Source organism: Stylophora pistillata, chromosome 3, assembly GCF_964205215.1.
Source record: "Stylophora pistillata chromosome 3, jaStyPist1.2, whole genome shotgun sequence".
Classification (NCBI taxonomy): Eukaryota; Metazoa; Cnidaria; class Anthozoa; order Scleractinia; family Pocilloporidae; genus Stylophora; species Stylophora pistillata.
Window position 1 is genome coordinate 44,736,444 of NC_142521.1, and position 16,729 is coordinate 44,753,172.

The 16,729-nt window shown below is 39.0% G+C and overlaps 1 protein-coding gene and 1 long non-coding RNA gene across 3 annotated transcripts; both read left to right on the top strand.

Moving 5' to 3' along the window:
• The first annotated feature begins 2,645 nt into the window (after positions 1-2,645).
• Positions 2,646-12,656, top strand: LOC111335087 (uncharacterized). 2 transcript variants are annotated; one of them, XM_022940938.2, is made up of 11 exons: positions 2,667-3,000; positions 5,044-5,089; positions 5,302-5,499; positions 6,200-6,463; positions 8,280-8,552; positions 9,405-9,680; positions 9,875-10,045; positions 10,161-10,340; positions 10,464-10,689; positions 11,381-11,508; positions 11,698-12,656. In XM_022940938.2, the coding sequence occupies exons 1-11, from the start codon at positions 2,668-2,670 to the stop codon at positions 11,946-11,948; spliced, it is 2,346 nt and encodes a 781-aa protein (XP_022796673.2). In that variant the 5' UTR covers position 2,667; the 3' UTR covers positions 11,949-12,656. The 2 variants fall into 2 exon arrangements, with proteins under 2 accessions (XP_088609937.1, XP_022796673.2); XM_088753811.1 differs by lacking the exon at positions 8,280-8,552 and having other exon boundaries at positions 2,646-3,000.
• An 87-nt stretch (positions 12,657-12,743) lies between these two features.
• On the top strand, positions 12,744-16,700 carry LOC148736332 (uncharacterized). The gene is made up of 3 exons (XR_015998870.1): positions 12,744-13,573; positions 15,683-15,806; positions 15,937-16,700. It is a non-coding gene; the product is annotated as an uncharacterized LOC148736332 (long non-coding RNA).
• The last annotated feature ends 29 nt before the right edge of the window (positions 16,701-16,729 follow it).

Below are 16,729 nucleotides of genomic sequence, written 5' to 3' on the forward strand. Positions count from 1 at the left end.
TTGTCTTGATTGCTTTCAGCTTGCGCCACGCGCGTCGATTCGATCGCACTACAGTTCTTAGTGTTCAGTGTTCCAGCCGTTTTGGCTCGTTTTCGTTTCTTTATTTCGGTCGTAGAACGACCGATTTTACGTTCATAGAAGCACATGATCACCTTTACTGTTTCTTGCTCCGTGTTGTTAAGGATTTGCTTTATCTCATTTTTTAAATCCTCGTCTGCTCTTATTTTGGCCCTCGCCCTATGTTGTAGGGATTCTGGGCATGTTCTGCTATGCATTTGGTACAGAGGGATTTGTTCGTTATCCTCAGACTTATCGAGTAGATCATCTTCAGTGGCGTTGTCATATGAGGCTTCCATGTTTTCTTCATTATCTGAATGGCATTCTTTTGGCCCGGGGCTTTTAGTAGCCCATCTGCCGTTTTAATGTCTTCCGAAATTTTCAGTGTATGGTCAGGCAAGACCGTGGTTTCGATCCTAATCTTGTGGCTCTCGTCAGTTGCCGATTAACTAACTAGACTGGTAGAGATTCGCTCTCGGTATATCGTGCATAGGAATATCGTCTTCTGTGAGTATCGCGCGCGCAGTTCCATCAGAAGATCTGTGAGACGGTATTGTGGTTTTGTTTTGATTTGTGAACCTTGGCCTACTAAGCCTCGCTTTCATGTATTCGAAACCAGGCCGTCTCCGCGCGGCGGCCATTTATGAATAAGGTCTATTGCCTGTCTAATTCAGTTGCACGTATGTATGCCGACGATACTCACCTGACCTTTGCCAGCAACAATATAGAAATGAACAATGATGTTATGAATCACGACCTCACCAATATTAATACGTGGCTCACTGCAAACAAATTGACTCTAAATTCATCTTAAACTGAATTAATTGGATCGCGGCAAGGATGGGTACTTACGATACTTCCCCTAAACTAGTCAAAGGTGGTGACATAATTAAACAAGTTAGCTCGGTTAAATCTTTGGGTGTGCATATAGGCGAAAACCTTTCATGGAATATGCACATTGAGAAAATAGCCAAGAAAATCGCATCGGGCATTGGAGGAATTAAACGTTGTAGGCCTTTTGTTAACCGAACCACGCTTTTGAGTCCGTTTTCAATGCCTTAGTTCAACCGTACTTTAATTACTGCAGCGAGTTCTGGGAGCATTGTAACAAGGGTCTTTCGAATAAGCTCCAAAAGTTGCAAAACCGGGCTGCCCCTATTCTGACCTTCTCCAGTTATGACACAAGCGCTGATCCTCTTTTTGAGCAACTTAACTGGAGACGGTTAGATACTCAGCGACAAATACAAGGGGCCACTATGGTCTCTAAATCTATACATGTTCTTGCACCCGACTATCTTGGTTCTCTTTTCACTAAATATGATCCTCCTTATAATCTAAGGAACTCTGGAAACAAACTAGCTGTTCCATTGCCCCGCACCAATTGCTTGAAAAATAGCTTTAGCTATAACGGTGCGGTTATCTGGAATAGATTGTCCCCTGAATTGCGGCAAGCAAAATCACTTTAACCTTTTCGAAATGGTTGTCGCGATTTCTTCGTCTGAATCGACAAAACGCACACGGCATCTATGTGAAGCAGAATTTATTTATTTTTTCTATATCACTTTTAAATTTTAGATCATGTTTATATATATTTAAGTAGAATGTAATTGTAATAATACATTGTAATAATGTTATTCTTTTATCTGATAGATTTACCGTGTCTAAATAAAAATAAAGTTCAAGTTCAAGGCTCGATTACTTCTTACAATTACGTGTGACTTAGCCTGCATATTAACGATGAAAGTTGATAATGAAGTTCACTTTTTCGTCATAATATCTATTTTCTTTTACATAGTTACAACGTTACAAAGTTGTAGATGTATTTTGAGGAGGCACTCTAAAGGGAACCATTTGTTGTAATTACAATTTTTAGATACAAGTTATGACCCTCATATGCGCAAGTAGTTCCTTAGGGTCATTTCGTTGTCTTCTAAGTCAGTGATACTTCTTGATTTTCTCGGCTTGCGCTTCAGTTCCACAGATAAGCGATCACCGCTATTAGCCTTGGTCTAGTATGCCGTTGCTTGGCATGCCATAAGTGATGACGCAGTCACTGGTATCATTTTGCAAAAAGCAAAACCTATCTAAAAAATAATGAGATGAATAAAAAAAAAATGAATGGATGCTTCATATACTCCTCGCTGTCTGTTTCACTCCTTTTTCCCCAAAAATTATCATGCTTAGAAAAAAGGTTAACCCCATGCGCGGTATGTTTGCGTAAACGCTACCGCGGTACTCTTCGTTCCTTTACCTCGTCTCCTTGTACTGACCCAAGGCCTGAAACAAGCTATCAAAAAGAACACAATATTTTTATTAGGACTCCCCAATGGAAAGGTTCTGGCCTAACTACATAGACAACAATTATTTAAAAAAGATTAATGGGAACGATATTAAACTTTACCTGACCTGTGTTGAAACAATGATAAGCAAGATGTCAACTGCCTATCTCTAAGTCTAAATGCATGAGATAACGGAAGAGGCTTGGCAATTTTATCATAAAATTTCATTGACATGAATAGGTGTTGATCTAAAAGGTCAACATCATGTGACAACATAACTGCTGGCAGAAACTCAGAACGGAGGTCAACAAGGTTTCTGTTTCAACAAGAGATGTTTTCAAACATGGAGACCAAAACTGTGAAGCGCTCGAACCTTCTCCGTCATGGCTTTTCACTTCATTTGGTTCTTACCTTGGGTTCACTTGGTTTTACATGTTACTCATTGAACCGACTGGACAGTCGTCTAACAGCTATTGAGCAGAATTTGATGTTGAAAAGCATTCCATATCGGCATGAAAATGGTGTGACTGTTAAAACCACATCTTCGAACGCGCTAGGACGTGGATCGAAGACGAATGACCAAATCGTCAAAAGAGATATTTCTTCTCCATCCATCTGTGGCAAGTGTAGAAGTGTTTGTTCCAACTTGAATCAACAGCAAAATGTGGGTTATTTTTCCTTACTATTATTAGTGATCATGTTTATATGTAACTGTGGTCTATAATCACCGCACAAACAACATGTCACTAATTCAAATGATAATTTTTACTCGCAGTGTCATACACAAAAAACTGAACTGCCTCCTCTGTGATACTTAAAACTTCTTTTGGTCGTTTGCGGGCAACTTGTTTCCAATTTTGGATTTTTATGTCTACCTAAGGAATCCGTCACTATTGATCGCATGGGAAGAGAAATATTTTTTTTGGGGGGGGGAGCGGATCGCATGGTTTTCAGGGGGGTAACGGAGAGGGGGATTCAAAGGAAAGACCAAAGAACAATTGGCTGCCAATTAAGAACCAATAAGGGGGAGGGGATCCATAAGAATACAAAAATGGAGAGGGGGTGAGGGGAGTCAGGTATATTTTATCGTGACACAATCGGAATCTTCCAAGCCCCAGGCGACGAATAATGACCAGTCTAAGAGAGTCTCAATTGAGAAGGGGGGAGGGAGTGTCAAGTTGACGGTTGACGGTTAAATTTTAGGTCTTTTGACGGTTGACGCTTGAAGGAGCACTCTTATGAAACTTCCCTGTAATTTGGAAACCCGAAAATTCCAAATATTTTTACATTAAAATTTGAAATGTTCACTAGTTCATCGTCTCTGAATTTTTTCCGAATTGTCACACGGGAAGATCGTCAAATTCGCGATTTTCTTTTGACCCACCATTAGTCTACGTAATCAATTGCTAGACTGAAGATAACTGGGGCGAGTTTTGAGCGTGACGTGGATTACTCATTTGACGCGCCGTACTCGTGGCTAATTTTCAAAAACAGTATTTTGATGGTATATATTGCTTTTATAACACCAAGACAAAGACTAAGACTATTTCACTAAATTTCACGACGTTTCCCTATAAATATAAAATGAAGCCATAAGTGTTTTGAGTTATCTACGTCACAATGGGAGTGACTGCTAACCGAAGATAAGTTGGCCGTGATTTCGAAAATTAATGGCGGGACGGTTTTCAAATCGTAATTTCTCGCCCTAGAATTGACTTTCAACTAAAATTATTATTGAAAAGGCTTTATTAATCGCTAAAAATTCATATCATAATGAAATAACTGAATTTTTCGGGTTTTCAAATTATAGGGAAGTTTCATAAGAGTGCTCCTTTAAATTTTAGGTCATTTGAAAGGTTGACAGTTAATTTTTTGGAATGTCGTTCATAAAATGAACTAAACGCGCGAATTTCGCTTTAATTTTTCATAACAAGGCGGTTGTAAAGGACTATTAATTTATAGCACCTCTGAATAAATAACTAACGTTTTCTGGCACCGGAAGTCTTTCCTCACCGGAAGTCAGTTCTGTCGCCAACTAGTTGTACTCGCGAGTAGTAGTTAAAGGACTTACATAAATGTATTTTTGTGATATATGAAAACAACAGAACCTGATCCCAATTAAAGCAACCGTTTGGTTCTTAATTAAGGATATTTGAGGCAATTGACGGCTAACATTGGCTTGCTTACCGACGGTTTACGGTAAAAATATTGCGTTTTGACGGTTGACTGTTAATTTGTTGGCCATTTGACGGTTGACGGTTAAACCCACTGAGACCCTCAGTCTAAGGTCAATCTTCGATGGCATAAAAATGTAACGAGACTTTGGGTGTCTAATAAAACAGATTTTTATTTCATAAACACGCATGCTGATCATTTGTTATCCGAAACAACTCATATAACATGAACATCCTGTTCGAGCTTCATTTATTTATTTTTTTCAAGGAGAAAATTCGAAAGGGATAACTGACTTATTTTGTCTCCTATTCACCTTTCATTTGAATTGTAAATAAACAGTTGTGTTATGTTATACGGACCGTCTGTATTCGTGGTGTTTAGTAACTCTATTTGACAGAATGAGATCCACAATGTCATGGCTTTGACGTAATAATTTTGCATGGCCTAGACACAGATTCCGGGAACCGTTTCTGGTCTTGTGGTTTGCCTGGAGCCTCAGTTTAAACGAACAGTATTTTTTTTAAATCAACAGAATAAGACACAGGATCAAGGTCATGACAAGATCGTTTGCATGGAAGGTATGTTCATGATGTCTGCATGTGCCTGTTTGGGCAAGTCCCTATTATCACTACTTCGAAAAGAGTTTCGTGATGCCTTGAGCAAATTCGAGCAGGCGGCAAGAGGTCTGTAACAGCTCTCCAAATAGATACAAAATTGCACGGAAATGGATTCAGATCAATCAGCTTGGTTTGACAGTTTTGATTTGTAATTATTACTTTAATTTCATCAGGTCGCACTGGACCTCAAGGTCCACCAGGCCCTCGCGGTTTTCCTGGACCAGCTGGTCCCAAGGGACCTCCCGGTAGAAAAGGAAGAAAAGGAACGAGAGGGCCCCCGGGTCCTCAAGGGAAGCGCGGAGTTCAAGGACTTTCAGGACCCCCTGGAAAAACAACAACTTCAAAGAGGGGAAGCGATGGACCCCAATTAGGTAAGATTTTCGTATGTTTGACGTAATCATTTAATCTTCAGTTACCTTATTTACTTACCTTTCAAATCGCATATCGAGTTATTAGTACAGGCGAAAGCATGAGATGAAGCAACTCTTGCTTTTTGAGTGCTTTACAAACTTACCATATGTATCTATCTCGAGGTAGGCTTGTGGTTATCATTACTGATAAGACATTGACAATTTTTTTTTTAATTCACGCATTAATTGCTCCCAGGAGGGGCTCACTCCTTGCCAGATAAGGTCAAATGGTGTTTGATTGGGTCAACCAACCAGAACACTAGAAATACAAATTATAAGCAAAAATAAGAATTTGACATAATGATGATGACTAAGATAGTGCAGTGGGGATTGGAAAGGACTGGCGCGCGCGCTTAGTTAGAAAGGAAGTTCGTTGACATTCAATCATTGTGGTTGGATCCTGCAAGACTTTATCCACTCGATTGGTGTCTCTTGAAGATAAAACCAAACGCCTAACGTGATAATGTAAACTTCATGAAACTTTACATCACCTCAACCATTCAATACGATCATGAATCTTCATCAAGTGAAGATGTATTTTCAAAAATTTAACGAAGTAAACTTTTTGTGTTGATAATTATTACATATGCTATGAGAGGTGCTGGTGTAAAGTGGTCTTTCAATAAACTTTAAATTAAAAATCATTTACCCCGTCTTTCAGAAAAACCACATTTCATCACAAAACTTTCCTCTTTGACGGTTAAGGAAAAGCAAAATGTGATATTATCCTGTAAGGCAGCTGGGTTTCCAAATCCCAAAATAACGTGGTATAAAAATGGACGGGCGATTGAGCACGAGAGGAAACAATTCGAAGAAGGAAACCTGGAATTAAGAAATATCCTTTTTGAAGATCGCGGTCTTTATACCTGCACCGCGGAGAATATATTGGGTAGAATCACAACATCTTCAAATGTCACAGTACAAGGTATGTTGGATGATTAACTTACACTTCAATTCATTCGCAAATAGATATTAAACTTAGAATGTAATGTTGTGTTCGATGCGTTCTGAAAAAGCAGTCTCCCACCAGATATATAAACACATGTTCGACACGAGCCTGTACGCGAACGATCAATTAGTTTACAGGGTGAATCACAGCGCTGAAACTGCACTTCTGAAAGTTAAGAATGACACCCTGCTCAATATGAATAGACAGCATGTAACTCTTCTACTGCTACTCGATCTTAGTGCTGCTTTCGATACAGTCGAGCACAATATCTTGCTGGAGGTGCTCAATACGCTGGGACTTGGAGGCAGGATGTCCGATTGGTTTCGATCGTATTTATCAGCGCACAGTCAGAGGATATCAGTTCATGGGTGTCTGTGGGAGAAGTTTGATTTAGACTGTGGAATTCCTCAAGGCTCCTGTTTAGGATCGCTCTTGTTTACCATCTATACGAGCTCGTTACTAGATGTCTTCGAAATTATCTTCCATCTGTCCATTGCTACACAGATCATACGCAACTTTACGTTTCTTTTATTAAGGCGATCAAGCTTTGAATTAGTGAGAATGAACTATTGCTGGACGAAGAAAAAACTGAGTTTCTTTTAATTGGCACGAAGCAGCAGCTCTCCAAAGTTAATGTTGGACACATTAAGGTTGGCAAAGTAAATATAGCTCCGCATTCTACTGTTTAAAACCTTGGAGTCTGGTTTGACTCAAACCTGTCTATGGTTGATCATATCACCAAGACTCGTTCTGCGGCGTCTTAGTATCTTTATAACACTAGAAGAATTAGAAAGTATCTAACTAAAGGATGCAGGGAGACACTTATACATACCTTTATATGATCTACCCACCTGGACTATTGTAACAGCCTTCTATTTGGAGCTCCTTAATGTCATCTACATAAATTACAGAGAGTACAGAATGCAGCTGCACACTTCATATTCCAGTCGCGCAGATTTTGTGACATCACACCTCTACTCAAGTCATTACACTGGCTACCTATATAATATCGCATTGCTTTTAATATTTTATTAATCACTCTTAAAGCAGTGGTTTTTTCTCGGCTTACATAATTGAGCTGATTTCTGTCAGAAACACCGGAAGATATGATTTACCTTCCAGTGACGGCTTACTCCTTCCTCCTTGCAAAAGCAAAACACTTGTTACGCCCAGTGATCGTTTTTCTCATGCAGCCGCTCCTAAATTGTGGAACGATCTTCCGTATTCTATCATATATATCCAATCTTAAAAAAGGTCTAAAAAAAAAGCCTTAAAGGCTTTCTTATTGGCAAAAGATTTTTAATTCTTTTTTTGTAGTCTTACGTTTCTATATCTTCTTAGTGAACATTCTTAATTTTAGCTTTACTATCTATGTAGAGTTGATTTTTTAACATCGTAATGCGCAATTGAATATTTTTATATTGATAACTGTTCAATATAAGTCAATAGATATTAACTATTATTATTAATATTATTATTATTCATGACAAATCATCTGTCTTTGGTTAGTTTTCGATAAGGGTTGGTTTGCCTCATCGGGATGTCAAGTTACTCAGGAGTGATTGAAGAATGTCCAAATTAATTAGATTATTCTCGTAAAACTGAAGAACAAAAGCGTGTGAAAAAATATGGTAAAATCGCCTCCCGTTGATTGCTATTTCTAAATCTGCAGGGCTTTTTGTGTATCTTCTGTTGTATTTCTTTTGTTTTACTTGTATGTCTTTTTTTTTTAGTGATTTAGAGGTTTTGAAATATATAATAACTTTCTTGCGTTTATTTGCTTTGCAACTAGTACCAACAAAATTCGTGATTAAACCAGAGATATCAGTGACAGCTTACACAACATGGGACTTTACTCTAACATGCGACATATTTGGCTACCCTACCCCTGTAGTAACGTGGACACGAACGCAGAGTGAACTTCCTGTCACTAGACATGTCATTTCTGGCAACAAGATGACTATTCTTAACGCGACAAAAAACGATTTTGGTGCCTATCTTTGCCAAGGGCGGAATCCGTTACAAAGTGTGATAGGAGTGATATGGGTCGTAGTTAAAGATCCAGGTAAACAATTTAAAGGTCATTCACCTTTCGCTTTTCTGTATAGTTTTAGATTTTTTTAGATTCGTCAGATTATTAGATTTTGAATCTATTGAGATTTTAATGTCCTCAAAGAAAGATACAAACACCATCCCCCATGTATAATTATTGATAGAATTGTTGTGAATATCATTTTTAGCATTTTGATAGATCAAATAAACAATCTAAAGAATACCAAATGTTCATTGTTACTAGGAACTCTTTTGCATATGGTTTTTTCAGAACAGTAGATCACAGCCCCGAGCCTCGCTTTCAAGGTGCACACTGAGATATCTTTAATAACTAATAGTAGTCCAGGGTATTCGGATAAAAAGAATATACACTTGGAAAGAACAGTGTTATTTTTATTAGTAGTATTATCATTATTACTATTATTATTATTATTATTATCGTCATTATTATGATTATTATCCTCCTCATCATCATCGTCATCGTAATAACTATTATTATTAGTATTATTGCTATCATTATCAGTGTTATCATCACTATTATTATCATTGTTATCATTATCGTCATTATCAATTAAACAGCTCTCAGGTACTTTGGTCATTAATTTTTCCATCACATTAAAGTACTGACGTCCCATTTTCTCATTTTATTCAATACGATTGACCTCAATTTGTTTTATTTTCCATTTGATTTTATTGTCATCAGATTCGAAATTCATCCACTGTCTCCTTGTACAGGCTTTTATGATCGGGTATTTTACAGCGGTTAACTAGTTGGGGCCCAATTATTCATAACGATCATTGATTCCGATGGGCAACAGAAAGCTGTGACAAATAAACGGCCTGTTCTTACTATCTGTTCTTTTAGTGAATCCTTACATTGTGTCAAGTCCTGCAAGTAAAATACAGGTTCAGCATGTTGGTGAATCTGTCAACTTAAGTTGTTCCGCGGGTGGTACACCTTTACCGAAAATCCAGTGGATCAAGGATGGACGTCGAGTAATATCACTAGCAGAACATGACAGGAATGGTTTGAGATGGGGTGAGCTCGTCATTCATCAGTTAAGGCCGAACGATGCTGGGAACTACACATGTCTATTTTTTAATGAAAAGAATGCTACAGCCGAAGCCAATACAGTTTTGGGTAAGTAATGAAAATATTTTTACTATAAATATTCCGTACTAGAAACGTGATAGCTTTCTTTTGGTACGAAGTGTCCTCCGATCTTTTTTGCGCTCATTATCTGTTCCGGCAAGGAATCAAACTTCCAAGTGCGAAGCTCGAGAAGAGCTGTTAGAGCGAACGATTGAGTCAACGATTCTTCTTTGTCTTTCCAGTCTTAAACAATTGTGACAATCCTGGTTCACCGACTAATGGACAAAAGCATGGCTCGCGCTACTGGACAGGAGAACGTGTTTCCTTCACATGCATGCCGGGATATCGGCTCATTGGGCCGTCCGTGAGATTATGTCTTCCTTCCGGTCAATGGAGTGGAGTACAACCTTCATGTAAGTGCTGCTATCCACCTGTACTATGTAGCATTTTATAACGCTCTAGCTACAAGCTGTCAAAATCACGCATTAATGGTACACTTTACGGCCCATTTTTTTGGTTTTCTTGTAGGTCACAGAGTTTGTCCTCCACTGAATAAACTGGAAAATGGCTTTCCTCATGGACAGCAAAACTGGGAAGGGGAACGCATTTCATTCAGTTGTAAGCCAGGTTACTGGCTAAGGGGACCATCAGAACGTCACTGCTTGGGTAACGGGTCATGGACAGGAGAGATGCCAAGTTGCACATTTGGTGAGATATTCTATGGATAAATAGCAACCAGCTGTTGTGTTTAATCAATTCATTTATTTCTCTACGGATCAATCATCTGAAGGAGAAAAAGAACTTCAAGATTTCACTCTTCTTTGATCTTAGTGGATCCTGGCAATACCTACGCTCTGTATTTCCCTCGAAAAGGAACCAGCGATTATGTTATCTCAAGAAAAATGCCAAGCCTTGATGCTGTGACAGTTTGTTTGTGGATGAAAACAACTGCAGGAAACGAAGGATGCCCGCTGAGCTACGCCATTTCTTCCCAATACAACGAACTGATTCTACATGACTATAGGAGTTTTCATATCTGGGTAGGAGGCTCAAACAGGTAAAGGCAATGTCATTTGATACTGGAAGTTTGGTTCAAATACCAAGAATTAAATCTCTTATTACATCCATTTTGAAATCACTGGTGGTCCCTGTAATCTGATTGGCTCGAATTGGTGCAATTTATTCACGAATCGCACCATTTTTTGCTCTAAATCGCTTCCATTTACGCTCGAGTGACTTTTTGACACATGACGTCAGTCTTTCCGTTTTGCATACAAAATAAGATGTAAGAGCGTTTCCGGTTCCGCTTTTTATTTAAAAACCAGTTCAGTACTACATCAATAAAATATTTGAATTGGCCAAGTCTTGTATTTGGGCGATTTCAAAATGGATGTATTAAAGTGGTAATTGAACCTCGTGACGTGCAATTTTGGTCTGAAATCATACTTGTGATTTCAAATCGAACTCGCACTGCGCGTTCGTTCGATTTTGAAATCCTGCGTATCATTTCAGCCCAAATTGCACTCCACTTAGTTCAATTACCATTATTAAGCAGATGCGGTATATGCAACACTTAGAAGTTCACCGCTTAACAGCTTAACAGCACATACAGGTTATGTTGATAATGTGAGCTTGAGTTCGTACGCCATTTACCTCCAGTACGATATTAAGAACTTGTTAAAAAAGTGTTAGAAGAAAATTTTTGTCATGTCAATCAGTGACAATTGTTCATCCTTGCTTCTCTTCAGTCATACGTCTGTATCAGCAAATGATGGAGACTGGCATCACATTTGCATAACATGGGAGAATATTGCTGGATCGTGGCAATTGTTCAAGGATGGTCGAATTGCCGCTTCTGGTCGCGGCCTGGCGAAAGGTAAACACCTCTGCCGTTACTGAGTAAAACTTACCTATTATCGCTGGTTCTTCGAACACCTCTTATATTCAGCCCCGCTGCTTTTGTCTTTTTGTTTTCTAAAAGCGTGGCATTAGTTCGAAACAACGAGGTATTGGTTCCCTTTAATGAAAGCCTTAGTCGGTCATCTCTCTAATTTCTTTACACAAGGTCACTGGATCCGCGGAGGTGGGCTCCTGCTATTAGGACAAGAGCAAGACTCACTGGGAGGAAGTTTTAACGCAAGGCAAAGTTTCATCGGTGAACTGACAGGTGTCAACGTCTGGGGTCACGTGTTAAGAGGTGATGAAATCACGCGCATGTCTAGGGTGTGCCTGACAGGGGAGGGGGACATAATTCAATGGCGCAACTTTAAAGCTAATGTGCGAGGCTCGGTGCAGTCAATTGACCCTTCCTGTTGAAGTTCCAAATCCAAAGGAGATGAAAAGTATACTGGCGAAACGTCCGTCGCGATCCGCATCAAAAATAACTCCACTGTTTACATAGCACAGTTAGCTAATTAGATGCTCTTTAAATTAAATCACATTTTCACAAAAAAAATACAATTATAAAAGAATCAAACCACAAAGAAGCAACTGATAGAACACAGTCAAAGAAGGTAAAGTCTGTACTCGAGCCTATTGCCCCCCACCCACCCTCCAGACAGAGCTAATTCCGGTTTCCCTATGGCATGAAGCGTCTAGAAGTGTAGCTACTCCCCCCTGGATGAGATGCCAGTCCATCGCAAGTTCACGGTTCGCCGGTACCCATTTTTTTTCCTGGGGGAGAGGGAGGCACTGAGAGTAAAGTTTCACGCCCAAGAACTCAACACAGTGACCTGGCCAGGTCTCGTAACCAGACCTCTCTAGTCCAGTGTGCTGACCATTAGGCCACTGTGTCTCCCACACGGTCAAAGCAGGACGTGATTAATACTGAGAGAAGCAGTAGTGCTCTTTAAAATAGTGTGCAAAATACTCCCACAACTTTGCTTTATAGCGGAAATGTATGTGGAGTGTTTTTATAAGGCTTGTGATGATAGTGAATGTAAATTTTTATGATTTTGTTACTATCATTATTTTCCCCTGCATATGACCGAATATACTTAAAGTAATAAAAAAATGTTTGACCTATATTAATGGAAATTGAACTTAATTATTTCTTTTCTTTTGCTGTCCTTCTTTTTGTCTTTGTTATGTTTTTGTCCACTCAGACCTTTGCCATTTCGTGCTAGGTTTTACTCACCTATACATTTGCAGAACAAAAATCAACGGGCAGCCCCTGGGCTTATGGGCCGGGTGGAATTCCACCCATAATTTCTTTGGCTTAAACAAGTATTCGTCTATTATGACTCCTTCCAAACTTAATGAGTGGGACGTTGAAATGTTAAAAAAAATCATGGACCGACCAGTTTGGTGAGTGACATTTGAATATAAGTCACACAACAATCATTTAAAATTTCAAGTTTCACCGTCGAACACGCGTGTGAGCTTTGTCTCCGTTCTGAAAATGGTGTCAGAGAAGATCTGTAATGATCAAGACTCCGCTGATGGGATGGACAGAGGAGAAGAAAGTGACCTGATTGGACCGGCAGCGAGAAAATGAGAGGTGGGGCATCGAGGTGATATCACTGGCTCCAATAACCAATCATAACTCGAGAAGCGATCCCAAATAAAGCTTTTGTACTCCTTACAATTATGTGCGACTTAGCCTGCATATTGATAGATAAAAGTTGATATTGAAGTTCACTCTTTCGTCGTATGATCCATTTTCTTAAACATAAATCTTATAGAAACGTTGCAAAGTTGTACATGAATTTTTAAGAAGCAGTCCTAAGGGAACCATTTGTTGTAATTACGAGTTTTATATCGAAGCGATGAACCTCATATGCGCAAATAGTTCTCAAAGGTCATTTCACTGTCTTCTAGGTGAATGATACTTCTTGATTTTCTTGCCTTGCGCTTTCTATCCACAGATAAACGATCACGGCTGTTAGCCTTGGTTTAGTATGCCGTAGGGTGGCATGCCATAAGTGAGGACGAAGTCACTGGTATCATTTTGGTAAAAGCAAAACCTTTCTTTAAAAAACGAGATGACAAAAAAATGTGAAAGGATGGTTTATGTACTCCTTTACTGCGTTGTCTGTTTCACTACAATATTTTTTTTTGAAAAATTATCGGCATGCTTAGAGAAAAGGTTAACCACATAAGCGTTACCTTTACGTAAACGCTACCCCGGTACTCTTCTTCCTCTACCTCGTCTCCATGCACTGACCCAAGGCCTGAAACAAGCTATCAAAAAGAACACAAAACCTTTATTAGGACTCCCCAATGTAGATTTTCTGGCCTAATTACATATAAAACAATGATTTAAAAAGATTAACGAAAAAGATATTAAACTTTACATGACCTGTGTAGAAAGTATGATAAGCAAGATGTCAACTGCCTGTCTCTAATTCTAAATGTATGAGATACCGGAAGAAGCTTTGCAGTTTATTATAAAATTTAATTGACATGAATAGGTGTTGATCTAACAGGTCAACATCATGTGACAATACAACTGCTGGCAGAAACTCAGAACGGAAGTCAACAAAGTTTCTATTTCAACGAGAGAGGTTGTCAAACATGGAGACCAAAATAGTGAAACGCTCGAACGTTCTCCTTTATGGATTTTCATTCCATTTGATTCTTACCTCGGGTTCACTTGGTTTTACATGTTACTCACTGAACCAACTGGACAGCCGTCTAACAGCTATTGAGCAGAATTTGGTGTTGAAAAGTATAACCATATCGGCATGAAAACGGTGTGACTGTTAAAACCACATCTTCGAATGCACCAGGACGTAGATCTAAGACGAATGACGAAATCGTCAAAAGAGGTATTTCTACTACCTTCATCTGTGGCAAGTGTAGAAGTGTTTGTTCCAAATTGAATCGACAACAAAATGTGGGTTATTTTTCCTTACTATTATTAGTGATCATGTTTATATGGTCTATAATCACCGCACAAACAACATGTCACTAAGACAAATGATAATGTTTGATCGTAGTGTCGTACACATAAAACTGAACTGCTTCCTCCATTAAACTTAAAACTTTTTTTGTTCGTTTTCCGGCAAATTTCCAACTTTGGAGGGAGGGTCGCTTGGTTTTCAGGGGGGCAACGGAGAGGGGGATTCAAAAGAAAGAATAGATAACAGGGGGGGAGTGTAAGGTATATTTTATCGTTACATAACCGGAATCTTCAAAGCCTCAGGCGACGAATAATGACCCTTTTAGGACCCTCTGAGAGGGTCCCAAAGGAGGGGGGAATTCAAGTTGACGGTTAACACTTAAATATGTTAAGTCTTTTGACGGTTGACGCTTAAATTTTAGGTCATTTGACTCTTGACGGTTAATTTTTTTTTAATATCTTTCTTAAAAAGAACTAAACGCGCGAATTGTTCTGTAATTGTTCATAATAAGGCCTTTTTTAAGTAATGGTTAATTTATAACACCTCTTGTGAATAAATAACTAACGTTTTATGGCACCGGAAGTCTTTCCTCACCGGAAGTCAGTTCTGTCGCTAACCAGTTTTAATCGCGACTAGTAGTTAAAGGTCTTACATAAATACATTTTTTTTTTTAAATATGAAAACAACAGAACTTAATCCCAATCAAAGCAATCGTTTGGTTCTTGATTAAGGATACCTGAGACATTTGACGTTTATCATTGGCTTGCTTATTTAGCGGTTGACGGGAAAAATATTGCGTTTTTAATGGTTGACAGTTAATTTGTTAGCCGTTTGACGGTTGACGGTTAAACCCATTGAGACCCTCAGTCTAAGGTTAATCTTCGATTGCATGAAACGAAACTTTGGGTGTCTGAAAAAACTGATTTTTATTTCATAAACACGCAGGCTGATCATTTGTTATTCGAAACAACTCAATTAACATAACAGGAACATCCTGTCCGAGCTTTATTTATTAGTTTTTTATTAGGAGAAAATTTGAAAGGAATAACTGACTTATTTTATCTCGTTTTCACCTTTGATTTGAATTGTGAATAAACAGTTGTGTTATGTTATACGGGCCATCTATTTATGGTGTTTGATAACTCTATTTGACAAAATGAGATCCACCATGCCTTTGACGTAATAAATTTCATGACCTACACACAGATTCAGTCGTGGACCGTTTGAAGATCGTTTGCATCATTATGTTCATGATGTCTGCATGTACTTGCGTGGGCAGGTCCCCATTATTAATGCGACGACTCGAGCGTTTTCTTCGAAACGAGAAAAGGTGAGGGCTTGAGAAAATTCGAGCTAGTGGCAAGAGGTATGTGACAGTTCTCAATGCAGATGCAAAATTGCACGGCAATCAGGTTGATTTTACAGGTTTGATTTTTATATTATTACTTTAATTTCACCAGGTCGCACTGGACCTCAAGGTCCACCAGGCCCTCGCGGTTTTCCTGGACCAGCAGATCCCCAGGGACCTCCCGGTAGAAAAGGAAGAAAAGGAACGAGAGGGCCACCAGGTCCCCAAGGGAAGCGCGGAGTTCAAGGACTATCAGGACCCCATGGAAAAACAACAGCTTCAAAGATGGGAAGCGATGGGCCCCAGTTAGGCCAGATTTTCGTATGTTTCACTTCATTATTTAATCTTCAGTTAGTTGTGATAAAGATTGGTGTTATTTAGGTTGCCTTATTTACCTATCATTCAAATCGTATATCGAGTTATTCATACAAGCGGAAGCATTTGAGCCCCTCCCCGGAGCAATTGGTGTGTAAATTAAAAGATAAATTGTCAATGTCTTATCAGCAATAATCCCAAGCCTTCATTGAGAGTGATGCGTACGGTAAGTTTACAAAGTACTCGAAAAGCAAGAGTTGCTTCATCCTTGCCATATAAGGTCAAATGGTATTTGCTAAGGTCAACCAACCAGAATTAGAAATACAAATTATACGGCAAAAATAATAATTTGACATAATGATGATGACTACGATAGCGCAATGGGGATTGGTAAGGACTGGCGCGCACGCTTAGTTGGAAAGGAAGTTGGTTGGCGTTCCATCGTTGTGGCTGGATCCTGTAAGACTCCATCTACTTGGTTGGTGTCTCTTGAAGATAATTAACCATTGGTTCATGCTTTAGCGTGCACTATCGAGTTATGGAGCACGAGGGAAGTTTGGAGAGTACGAAAAAAGCGTAAGAGTTGCCCG